Below are 12,614 nucleotides of genomic sequence, written 5' to 3' on the forward strand. Positions count from 1 at the left end.
TGCCAGTGAACTTACCCAGTTGGGTATGTACTTAAGCAGACGCTAGCCCGCCGCGGGCTGGGAGCAGCAGCAGAGTAAGTACTTACTACTTAGTAAGTGCTGAAACAAGTAGCAAATAGGTAGGTAGCAAGTAGCACGGGGAAAGCAGTGCCTAGCTGCAGCTGGGAGCTGGGGTGGGACTTTTGGTGTTGGTTAACTTGAAGTTACTTGGGTACGGTACCAGTAGGCAGGTACTTCAGGTAGGTACTTGAGGTACTTAAGGTACTTTGTGTGTTTCAACGCTGGCACCAAAGCAATGTCGAATTCTGATTGGTCTCTTCGCCCACCGGTCATCGACTGGTCGCCAATGGGCCGCAGATAGATGGCTGCGAGTCCGTCCCACGGGAACAGAGAGAGACAAGACAGAAGAAGAAGAAGACAGTCGGATAGTCAGACAGTCAGACGAATTGCTGGATATGGATGTAGATATGGATGTAGATATGGATGTGGATGTGGATGTGGATGTGGGTGCTCGCTGTACTGTGTATAGGTAGGTATGGTGCTGAGGTAGGTACCTAGGTAGGTACTTATACCGGATGTGTATACAACGGGATGGATGTACCTACACTAAGGCTCGTACGTACAGGTCAATGTCGGTAAGTAACGTGACCTCCACTCTCCGGTCGGCCTGTCGGCGCGCGTTCGTGCGCTGCTGCAACACTGCCTAGCCTAGGCTGGGTGCGCTGAACTTGACTGAGCTGGCGGATCTGAATAACTTCACGAGAATCCCAACTACGGCACTTCGAAATCCTCCACCGCGACACGCCGCACGCCTGTAGCGCTGTGAGATGGACGCCGGCGACGGTGCAGGACGTCGGATCGAATGCACAAAATTCCGATGCACGAAATGCACGCACAAGATTAATGGAAAGAGGCGGCGCAACAATGGTTCTCGATGGGAAAGTTGCTAAAATGGCATTTTGGCGGTGTTGGTGGTGTTGGTGGTGTTGGTGGTGAGGATAGGTGGTTGCAGGTGGTTGGGGAAGAGGAGAGAAGAGTGAAAATGGGGGTTTGGCAGAGAAGGGCGGGAGGGATGGGATGGGGATGGCTACGTTTTGCGAGAATTCGGCAACTTTAGCAATTAGCAGCTCTCCAACGAAAAACGGGGCTGACTAGAAACCTCAGTTGATCTATCTGAGAGAATCGGGCAGAGTTGGCAGGGAAATTTTCTGATTGTTAGAAAAGCCCGAATTAGAGATGGCACTAGAGTAGGCAAGTAAGTAAGTAAGCCTCTTGGGGGGGAAAGAAGGGGGGAAGAAGGGGGGGGGGGGGGGGGGGACTTCTGTCTGTCTGTCTGTCTGTGGATTACCTTACCTACTACTGTGTGATGAATAGGATGGGATGGGATGGGATGGAGCAGGGAATTGTGAGAACTAACCACCTAGAACTAACGAGCCAGGGGACCAAGGACAGGATTACACCGGGATTACACTACGCTACGCTACGCTGGATGAGAGAGAGTGTGAGGGTGGTCATGCGAGCCGGCCGGACACGAGAACGAGAGAAACGGGAAACAGGAGATAGAGGGAGTGAGAGAGTGAGTGAGGGAGGGGGGTACCGGTACAGGTAGAGAATACAGGGTAGAGAATGGGAGATAGACAGACCGAAGGGATGATTAGTACCGGGCAGTTGGCAGGTAGCCATGAAGGAATTATTACATACATAATAAATACTTACATACTTACATACGCGCAGACGACAGGCAGATAGAGAGGCAGGGTCGTCGGTCGGCCGGTCGGTCTCGGCATCTATAGCCAGAAGTGGGAATTATAGTAAGGGCCATTGGCCACTAATTCACTTTCTGATGGCCGTAGAAACAGCATCGAATCATCATCCGATGAGGGTGTGGTCGACAGATAGAACAGGGGGCGTGGGTGTATATAAAAAGTATATATGTATGTATGTATACTATGTAGGGGGGTTGCACTGCACCACCTAATAATTCTTCCTACAAATACCTACCTACATACTACACCTGGGCAGTGTAATACCTACAGGTAAATGGCGCTGAGAAATACTTGAGACTACCTAGGTATGATACGTACAATACCTGGCCATAGCTGATCTCAACAGGGTCCGTCAGAGGGAATTTACGGAATAGGAAGGCATCTAACGAGAGAACCACGGTTAGAATTGTTGTCTGAGAGAGATGAGACGAGGGAATGGAATACCTCGGTACTTACTTCCTACCTTACTATGGACTACCTTACCTTACTACTACTATGAAGTATGTTCCCAAAAGCAAGCTAAGCGAAGCTAAGCTTCCAACTTGTAAGTATGTCCAAGCCAAGGTTTCCCATTCAAGGACCATTCAAGGACCCCTGTGTTGCAGGTAAACGGGGGGGGACATGTGGTCTGTGTGTTTTACCAACTTATTAGTAGGACATGATGTATATTCCTTCTGTATATTCTATATTCTCCCCCCTAAATGTACCTGTCGAGTGTGATTGGTTGGGGAAACAAAGTAATACTACGCACTACTGTAAATCATTTAGAGTATACCTAGGTAGATGATATCATATCACACCATGCGACCCTACTATGAAGTTTATCATTCACCTACGTATAGGTATGTATGTACATACCTAGTAGATGTGTAATGGCGTTTTGCGCTGTCCCTGTAATTAGATAAACTGAGATGAATTGTGCCCCCCTGCATGTTTGTAGATATACCTAGGTATTACAGGCTGATAGTTGAGCCAAGTATATGTGCTTCATACAGGCTACACAGCGTTCAGTGCCGGCGATCGCATAAGTTTAATTGCCTCAAGGTTAGTTGGGTACACATTTACTATGTACGTATGTAGATATGTAGATACTTCAGTAGGTTACACGTGTGCTTACTGGGAAGAAATTAATGTCCTTCGTATATACTATTATGTCACGGTACCCACGCCACGCTACACTACGAGGTACACACACTTACAGTAGGTATACACACACTAGGTACACGTAGAGCATGTTTAGTTAAGGTCATTACAGTAACAGGGGTCCATCTTCTGTGGGGGAAAGGAACGGCGAAGAAAGGTGAGCCAGTCAATAGTGTCGGATATACACTACACAAGAAGTACTATGTACTGGTCCTACAAGAATTGCTGATTGAATTTGCATGCATACGGCTTGGCGGCTTGGCAGAACATGTGTATGTAAGTGTGCCCATACTTACATACATACCTAACGCATAGGAGCTTGAAGGCTTGAAGAGAAAGGTTCTTGCTTGAGCCTCTCCAGAAGAGGAAACGCGCTAGTGCAGAACAGATCAGATCAGAGGATGGTGAGCAGTGCGCACACACCACAGCACACACTGACAGGGGGGATCTGAGGGGGCTGATAGGGCAGCACAGAACTCCATGCACACGACCCATGCCCGCCTAAGTACTGCCCGGCTACTGTGGTAGGTAGGTATGCCCACCCTGGCTCGGTACGTATCTTCAGCCCAGATGAGTTTAGAAGTTTTTAGGCTGACTCCACATGTTCCAGCCGCAGATTTTGACGCGAGATAACCGCGTGCATGTGACAGGGTCCCGCGGCAGATCTAAAAAGGGAAGCAAGAGGAATGCCATCTCAATACCATGTAAAACAACTCAATTGAACATGAACTCAACCAACCCCATCGGGAAGAGGGAGAAAAGAAACAAGAAACATGTTATAACCGAAACATCCACAACCGTAATATAGTATCGTGACCTCAGCATATGGGACGATAGACTACACTATCCAAGGCAATGCAGTGGAGCACTTTGTTGTCATATACACAGTCTATAGCCTATGGCGCGTACTATGTGAAACAAGAAGCTAGCAAATCAGAAATGCCGCCTCCTCGGGAGTGGGCATTACCAGGTGCATGTAAGCGGTGATGCGCCAAGGTATCCAGAAGCATGGATGAAGAGGAGAACTGGATACGAGTCGAGAGTCAACTAACAGATAGCAAACATTACGTAACTACCTTCATTCCTATCCAAATTGTACCTAGAAGAGATGTTGTCTGTATTCATCAATTGGTAGGTAGGTAGGTACCTATGTACTTTTTATGTCTCAGCGGCGCAGATCGGGGTCCGCCTATCGGACATTAACCCAATGCAATATGATTCGGCTACTAAGCGACCTAGCGCTTGTTGGTTTTATAGAAATTCTGAAAGTGGGGTCGGAGATGCAGGTGTGACTTTTGAGTTGTCCCAGATAAGCATAGTTCGAAGCCAGCGTCACAGTGCAGCCATCATATAACGCATACGGTATAGACTAGGTTTATCGATCAGCCACAATCGAGGGGCAGCAAGCCTGTGCCTTTGCCGGCTGGGTGGGTACTTCGCTACTTACGTAGGCAGCCTAACACCATTTGCATCATTGCCATCGACTGAAGCATTTCACTACTCATTACCTACTCCGTAACATCGCCTTGTGATCTAATAATGGCTTCATCACCTTTTGTCCTCGACATCAAGGAGAAAGAGATAAAAGAAGCCAAGGCACCATCTTTCCCTCAGATCAAGCCAGGCGCCTCGGGATTTCCAGAACACAAAAAACGTAGCAAACCATCGGCATTCAAACAGAAGCGACAGGGCCTACAACCTGACCATCAGATACCGAAGGTCCCTTCCTCGCCTCCAAACAATAAACCTCTCGGGTCATCACATCATGAATCGAAACCTGCGCCCTCGGGCCAGAGCTTCATGGCCAACGAGAAGATCAACATAGATCGCGAGAACAGCCAGAAACTAGCATCCATGTCGCCGCAAGAAATTGAAGAAGCGCGACGAGAGCTATTTAGCGGTCTAGACTCATCCATACTCGAAAGGTTGTTGAAGCGCGCGAATCTTGATGAGGCTGCTAATATCTCAAACTTCGATGACCTAAACCTATCTTCAAAACCCTCGCCTTCGACGGTGGCGGAGACGGTGTTCGAGACAGGCGACGCACCAGAAATACGAGTAGAGGATACATCTGCCGACACAGATATGAAGGCTACTATAAATCAAAGCCCAAAGGAACAGAGCACCACGATTGCGCAAAGCGACACAAAAACAACACCTCCGAAACCATACGTTTCCGATGATACAGACGAGCGCGAAACGCCCCCTGATCAGACCACCGATCCAAAAAATCACAATCCAGCCGTCGACGATGACAGCGCACCGAAAGAGCCTCCCAAAGAACACATAATCGACCCGTCTGCCCCCGAGCTAGAAGGCGCCCACTGGCCTCGTGCGCCACAACCCGCAGACCTCGACCCTTCAGATCCAAACTTCCTCCAAAACCTGCACGAGAAATACTTCCCGTCGCTCCCGGCCGACCCATCGAAGCTAGCCTGGATGGCGCCCATCCCGACACCGAACTCGGCCGCGGACCGCGACAGCCCGTACTACCCAGGGCAGGACTCGCTGCCCGTATCAGCGCTGCGCTTCGACTTCCGGGGCGCGCTTCTGCCGCCGCGCATCTCGCGCGCCGTGCCGACGTCGAAGGGGCTGCACCACCACGGCGAGGCGCCCGAGGCGGCAGGTTACACGATCCGCGAGCTGGCGCGACTGGCGCGCAGTGCCGTACCAGGCCAGCGGTGCGTGGCGTACCAGACTCTCGGGCGGATTCTCTACCGGCTAGGCGCGGGAGAGTTCGGGGGCGTCCACCCGGACGACGTGAGCATGGGCATCTGGCGCGAATTCTCCGAAGGCGCCGTGCTGCGCAGTCTACACGAAGAGGTCGGCGCGGAGGAGGGTCGCGGTCGCGGGCATCGCAGCGCGAGGGCGTATGCGACGGAGGCGATCTGGCTCTTTGAAAAGGGGGGTTGGAAGGATAGGTTGAAGAAGGCCTGATTAAATTCAAATCCAAATCCAAAAAAATAAACCAAGCAGAAGAGAAGGGAGATAAAAATCCGTAATTCCATACCTTGCCAATGATACCACCACCACATTCCTCATTCCTTTCTACACAGTGAGATAAAAGGATTCATCACCGAGACTACAAGAAGAAAAGCAAATCAAGTTCTTCATCACTAGTTAGTACAGACACGAATGGAAAAACATACAACGCAAACCAAGTACGTATAGGTAAAAAAGTTCAAAAACAAAAAAGGGGTTTTTACTCCGGTGGTAGAAAAAGAACGATTTTTGAACACGGTGATTTGCTTGACGACAGACAGACAGACAAAATACAAGGCCATAGAAAACCAGTAGGTAGTTAAAAAGCCCCCAACCAGTCCAGTCCAGTCCAGTCCGGTCACAAAAAGAACAACCAAATTAAACCGCCCAACCGTGCTAGGATAGGAACCCCCTTCCGTCTTTCCCCCCTTTCCTCTACGCTCTTATTTCTCTCCCTTTTTTCGAGGGTCCCTCCTTTTTTTGCGTAGTAGACAGTTTTTCTAGACCATCCCATGAAAGGGTAGCGAGTGGGGTTAATATGAACTCATTCATTTTGACTTTACCCCCCACCCCTCCTTCTCCCCGGTATGGTAATTCGTGTCCATCAAAGTGAACCATGCCTTTCAAAATTGCATCTATCCATTGACCCGTACATCTACCAAGCAGATTCGTTCCATCGACCCATCACAGGGCTGCTTACACATCCGAGCAGGTGTGGCCAACACCCCTTTTCTCCTCTGCCTTGCCCTCTCGATCAAAGTGTTGGGGAGATTACTAGTCTCCCGTCATGTGCCATGGTACGAAGCCACTGTGTTTGCAGCTTCTCGTATCGATAATAGTATTAGAAATGAGAGAGTATTTGATGAGGGCTCAGTAAGAGACTGCCTCCCTTATAATTGGAGAGCAAACATGAGGCTTTTAGGTAATTCAACTTTATAGTAGTGAATCGAGGCGGGTGAAGACGCTTAGGCATGCGGCAACAACTTCGAGTTGAAGCTCCTTATTCTTGGCACCGTTGATCTCCTATGATGTAGTCATGGTATTAGGGACCGTTGCGACGAGTAAGTGGGAAGAAGTAGTAGACTTACCTCGGCAATAACCTGGGGAACGTTGGCGCCGATACCGGTGGAGCTTGGTTTCCGGCCAAATGGCCATTGTGAATACTCTGCAAGCAGCTCGTCTGTTTGGGTGAAGGCGCGTTCGCGAGCCTCGTGACCAAGAGTGGTTAGAGCATTCTCGAGCACATTGGCAGCGTAGGCAGCGCAAATCATGGCGATAGTGCGAGTGTATCGGAATTCAAGGGTTTCGGGAAGGAATTGGGAGCCAGGCAGGACGACAGTGCGTTGAGTGAGGACGTTCCTAACGCGCCTCCGAATCTCATCTTTAGCACCGCCGTCGGCCACAGGGTGTGTAGCCATGTCGAATAGGAGAAAATTGCGCTTTTCGGTTCGCAAGATACCCTTATCAACAAGACCTTTGCAGAGACGTTCCCGAACCTGTTTCAACTGATAGCCGATCTTCATCAGGTTCCAAGTCTCGCCTAAAGCACCGGAGAATATTAGCTATAGATTTCCGATGGCTTGCATCGAGAAAGCGCAGTAGATTACATACCGCTCATCAGATCAATCCATGTGCCAACGCTCATTTTCTCGCTCTGCTTCATCATCTTCAGCGCTTCGTCTAGCAGCACCTCGCCCGTGAGTGTATCATCGATGACTTCGATTACTCGGTCAGCAAGGGGAAACCTCCTCCGCGCTGGGTCGTTCTGCATGCTGATACGGCCGCGGAAGGCAAGCTCTATGACGATGCATCCTCGCAAGGCGTAACTAATGTTGTCGTTCCAAAAAGATAGGTACCCCTGTCGCGGTTGTTATCAGTATGGTGGAGTGAAGGCAGTGTTGTGAGAATGTCGGTAAGGTTGGTAAGGTCGGTAACGCTGATTTGCCTAGGTGGTGCAGCCTTACCTGCTTGTCTTTAAGTCCTAGAAGTACAACCTCGTCCATCAATGTGAGCTTGGGCTGCTTGCTCCTCTCGGCGCTTTCGCTGATATCGCGTGGATCGAAGGCTATCTTGTGACCATTCTCGCTATTCTCGTAGCTAGTCTCGGGGCCACTGTCGCGCACACCTGCCGAAGAATGGGAACGATTAACGCCGTTGCTAGACTCGGCATCGTTGGACGCGCCACCGCCCCCTCGACGTCTCGTCAATCCCGACGACATATTGATATGGAAATGTTTCTGGCAGCGGTCCGGGAGGTAGGGATGTTGGGCTGAAGGATCAATGCGCGTGTCGGGCTGGCTCTCGCGGTGTGTCGGGTTGTCCGACGGTGGTGTTCCAGGCTGATGCGCCGGAGTCAGTGTTGTCCGCAGCAGGCCGGGTAGTTGAGGCGATGTATGGTGTCGCTGGACTCGGCGGGAAAATGAATATGAGGAATCAATGGATGTGAATGTCGGGTTCAAGGTTGACCACTTTTCGGCTTAGTATTCTCCTTTCAAGGATGAATAACAATCTCAGCACAGAGCAGCTGGCTAAGTCGGCAATAGCGTGCTTGGCACGAGTGGACTAGCGATGAGGCTCAGTGTCTGGGGATACCTAAGGCCAGCTGGGATGGGCGCCAGACTCTGCCAGGACCTACCTACCTAGCTAGCCTCGTTCAGGTCGCAAGTCAACTCCTCTACTGTCTTGCTGGGGCTTAATTGGATGTATGGAACATGTACATAGGAGGTAGTGAATAAGAACATGCAAACAGCTCGACAGTGTTGATGTGAATGAGGTGGGTGAAGAATAGATGAGACCAACTCGCGCATACCTTACATAGTTAGTTACATGGTTAGTGGTGTCAGGTACCTATCAGAGAACTATTTAGACAAAGTACTCAGCTACTAATTTTAGCTGATAGATACCCATGTACCTATGTACTTCCTTTACTGTAAGTAAGTAAGTACTTCAAATGGCTTACTTAAGAATTCAAAAGAGGGCGAGTGAGCACGTGCGACGCCTCGTTCAATCTGTTATCTCGAGAAGAGTGTCAAGCGACGGAATTACGTAAGTACCTACATTGCGTCGGTGGCGTGTGGAGGAGGGACCTTTACCACTACCTAACCTAGCAACTTTAACTCCCCAACTCTACCTGGGTAGTTAGGGGTGAATATTTCTGGTATGAGCCCCTCTGCTTGGGGCTGATATATATCTATCTATATATACATGTATATGTACTAAGTCCCAAGCCGAGTCACGTAGAAACTTGAAGGCACCTGCTGAATTCAAGTGTACTCATCCCCACTATCTATCAAGGAACTAGCAATGTCAAGGTCTCGCTGAGGAATTACCTGCCGCCTTATACACTTGGGTATATGATAGAAGCATTCCAGTTTGAAAAGAAGAGAGAGAGAAAAGAAAAAAAAAGAGAAAAGTTAATTTTACATAATAGCAACAATAAGATTAGTTTAGTGCACTAGATACCTAAAATAGCCCGCCTACATACCTACCTAGGAAGCTTGTGTAATCTATAACTTCCGATCACAAAATTTCTATCATGAGAAGAACCCGACCCGCTGAGAAGCAATTCTTTCAACAACCAGTCTTACATAGTACGTAGGTTTTCTTTTTACTAGTTAACTCCGAACCTAAGATTAGAGTGCTCTTGTCTCACAAGCTACCCAAGTGACTAAAAGCAATAGACGGGTAACGGGAAGCTGGGTATAATAATGGATTAGACAGAGTACCCAATCGTTTTTGAACTTGAATGCTTTTCATTAGGAATCTAGAACTACCAGCACACCATGCGCCTTACATTACAGACTTAAGTATCTCGACGGAAGCAATATGACCAACAGACTTAGGCGCCGAAGGCCTTGTCATAGTCGACAAGAGTGAAGCGGTAATGGACCTTGTTCTTGTTGACTCGCTCGACGGCCTCGGCGCAGCCCTTCTCCGAGATGGGTATGGTCTCGACCTGGGGGTGTATCTTCTTCTCGGCCGCAAACTTCAACATTTCGAGGGCTTCCTTGCGGCTGCCGATGTGACTGGATCCGATACTGCAGCCGTTGGACGTGAGCTGCTGGGGCTTGAGTCCGTCGATGGACTTGTCGGGCAGACCGACAGAGTGGAACTTGCAGTCGACCTTGAGCGTCGACAGGTAGCCCTGTAGCACTTCCATGTCCAGCACATCGGCGGTGCTAAGGATGAAGTCAAACGTGAAAGCTAGAGGCTTGGCCCAGTCCTTGTCTGCGCTGCTCACGAAGTGCTTGGCGCCTAGTTTCAGGGCGTCGTCCTTCTTGTTGGGGGAGTGCGAGATGACTGTCACCTCGGCGCCGAGAGCGGCCGCGAACATGACAGCGAAATGTCCCAGACCACCGAGGCCAACGACGGCAACGTGCTTGCCGGGGCCAATGTTGTTTCGTACTAAGGGGTTCCATACAGTTAAGCCGGCACAGAGCATGGGCGCCGCCAGGTGAGAAGGAATAGACTCGGGAATAGGGAAAACCATGAAGTCTTGGGCCCGGATGTGAGACGCATAACCACCTTGGGCAATAGTCTCATCTGGGTCCTCCTCCTTAGGATATGGTGCTCCGTATGTGTCTGTATGCGAATGAGCAGCTGTATTATAACTAAATCAAAGGTAGGATGTGACTCACCGACTTTGTTGGGGCAGTAGTTATCGTTGTTGCTCTTGCAAGGACCGCACTTCAAGCAAGACCACACCTGTGCACCAACGCCTACGCGATCTCCAACTTTGACGTCTTTTACTTGGGAGCCAACCTTGACAGCCTTGCCTACGATTTCATGGCCAACGCAGATGGGCGCGGGAGCATCTCCCCAGCCACCAGTTATGGTGTGAACATCAGATCCGCAAACACCACAGCATTCAATCTTAATATCAACGTCGTGGTCACCAAACTTCTTTGGCTTGAACTGAAAAGCACGATAATGATCAGTATTGTGTCTTTGAGTGTGATGCTTAGAGTAGTGAGACATAAGGGGGAAGACGTACGGTCTGCTTTTTGAATTCTGTATATTTTCCAATCTCATTGATCATGAAACCTTCAAACTCGTCGGGGTAAGGCATCTTGTTAGAGGTAAATGTGTCAAAGTATTTTTTAAGATATAGGTTTGTATTGGAACGTTTTCCGAATTACTACTAATTTAATCAATATGAAGAAATCTTCATGTGCTCATTGAATGGTTTGAACTGTCTTTTAAAGGCAACCTGTTCTCTCTCTCCAGACTAAACAATGAGGGTTTATCGACCCGTTCTCTTGTGTATATGACGCCATTGATGATAAACGCCGACGGACAAGACAGCATGACGGTGTTGCTAGAGTCGTGACGTAACAACGAACTAGTTAAATATACGGGGTTCAATAGCCTCTCTAGTAAAAGTCGTCAGAAATGGCTCGAAAACTGCGGAATATGGGCAGATGTCGATCAAATGAAAAACTACATTGATCTATCTAACGCGAGGGCATTCACAATTCTATATCTGCGACGAACCATATGAACTTTGGTGTTGCAGTTCTCGACCATCAAGGTGTCTGATCTGAGGGATTCAATTGTCGAATTGGGATGGGGAAATCGAAACTAACTTAACACGGAAGAAGTGGAGAGTCATAACGGTAGCTCTAAAAAGACGGGGTAAGATGGGGGCTTCGATTTAAACATTATGCTCCGATAGTAAGAAATCATCATCTCAGCAAACCAGACATGGAACAACCTTGGAGCTATAGACTGTATCCCTCAATTGAATACAATACTAGTCGAGTAATAGGCTGGTGTATCTAATTGTGTCACATTTACATCTGCTAGCGAACACATATACTAGATACCTAGGTAGTATCCAGAGTCACATCATGCTCCGGTAAAAGTTAGCTTTGCGTGCCTGTTCTCTAAATCAAAGAGGCAACTGTATATTCAGAAACACCAACTCTTCCAATCTCCTGTTCTCTGCTGAGCAGCACTCGAACAATGACATGTCTCATAATAACCCTTCCCGCAACTCCCCAAACAGCAAACATCGGCAAGGGCCAAGCAAGTAGTCTCTCGGAGAAATCGGCTCTAGAAGCCGTGATGTGCAGCAAGCCTACACGCCGAGTTGCGGTGCTTCGGATCCCTTTCCATCTTAGTTGCGTAAACCCCTGACATGGTTCCCCGCCGCTGGATTAATTAATTGATCTGAAACGCGTCTACCTTCCCGGGCACCCGGGACGGAGCTGTGCTACCGGGTTACCTATTTTCCACGAGTCCCGGCAATCCCCTGCCTTGACCGCCGTTTACCTTCCTCCTCCAATTTCAAGAGTGGCATTCGTAACATGTCATTTCATACCGCAGTAAGCGTTGGTTTTGTTGTTGAAGCTTTTACCCCAATCAGGTTTCTAGTTTCATGATTTGTGTATCTTCATTATTGACTACCTATATGTCGTGAGCTAGTGAGCCACGACGCCCTTCGCGTCGATCATATCACAAAGCTATACCTCATAATACCTAAGGTGTTCTTGGGAGAAGCTAGAATAGGAAGTTACATAGCCCTTGCGAACAGCACACTGAGTTTAGATTAGTAGGTATGGAGACAACCAAAGTGTATCTCCCTGTTCGCAAATGGGCATAAGAATAGGAATAAACATAAGATCAAAATCAAACCCCATTCCTAGGCCCATGAGCTCTCACATAGAAAACCCATGATCCTGAACAACGCATGTATGCCGTGCCCAGCGGGGATCGGTCAAA

General features: G+C 48.8%; 3 protein-coding genes across 3 annotated transcripts; 1 reads left to right on the forward strand and 2 right to left on the reverse strand.

The window, feature by feature from the left end:
* Positions 1-4,364: 4,364 nt before the first annotated feature.
* F5B22DRAFT_138302 (RPAP1-like protein) lies at positions 4,365-6,186 on the forward strand. Its single transcript, XM_047969022.1, has one exon. It carries the CDS (start codon positions 4,449-4,451, stop codon positions 5,844-5,846), a length of 1,398 nt encoding a protein of 465 aa, XP_047831041.1. The 5' UTR covers positions 4,365-4,448; the 3' UTR covers positions 5,847-6,186.
* A 589-nt stretch (positions 6,187-6,775) lies between these two features.
* Positions 6,776-8,320, reverse strand: F5B22DRAFT_138283 (Golgi phosphoprotein 3-domain-containing protein). The gene is made up of 4 exons (XM_047969021.1): positions 7,856-8,320; positions 7,503-7,749; positions 6,980-7,431; positions 6,776-6,914 (listed from the first exon to the last, which is right to left on the reverse strand). Exons 1-4 carry the CDS (start codon positions 8,108-8,110, stop codon positions 6,825-6,827), a joined length of 1,044 nt encoding a protein of 347 aa, XP_047831042.1. The 5' UTR covers positions 8,111-8,320; the 3' UTR covers positions 6,776-6,824.
* A 680-nt stretch (positions 8,321-9,000) lies between these two features.
* F5B22DRAFT_605612 (alcohol dehydrogenase) lies at positions 9,001-11,442 on the reverse strand. Its single transcript, XM_047974860.1, has 3 exons — positions 10,885-11,442; positions 10,529-10,805; positions 9,001-10,472 (listed from the first exon to the last, which is right to left on the reverse strand). The coding sequence occupies exons 1-3, from the start codon at positions 10,957-10,959 to the stop codon at positions 9,730-9,732; spliced, it is 1,095 nt and encodes a 364-aa protein (XP_047831043.1). The 5' UTR covers positions 10,960-11,442; the 3' UTR covers positions 9,001-9,729.
* Between the last annotated feature and the right edge of the window lie 1,172 nt (positions 11,443-12,614).

This window comes from Xylaria bambusicola (genome assembly GCF_022495145.1).
Source record: "Xylaria bambusicola strain CBS 139988 unplaced genomic scaffold F5B22scaffold_19, whole genome shotgun sequence".
NCBI lineage: Eukaryota > Fungi > Ascomycota > Sordariomycetes > Xylariales > Xylariaceae > Xylaria > Xylaria bambusicola.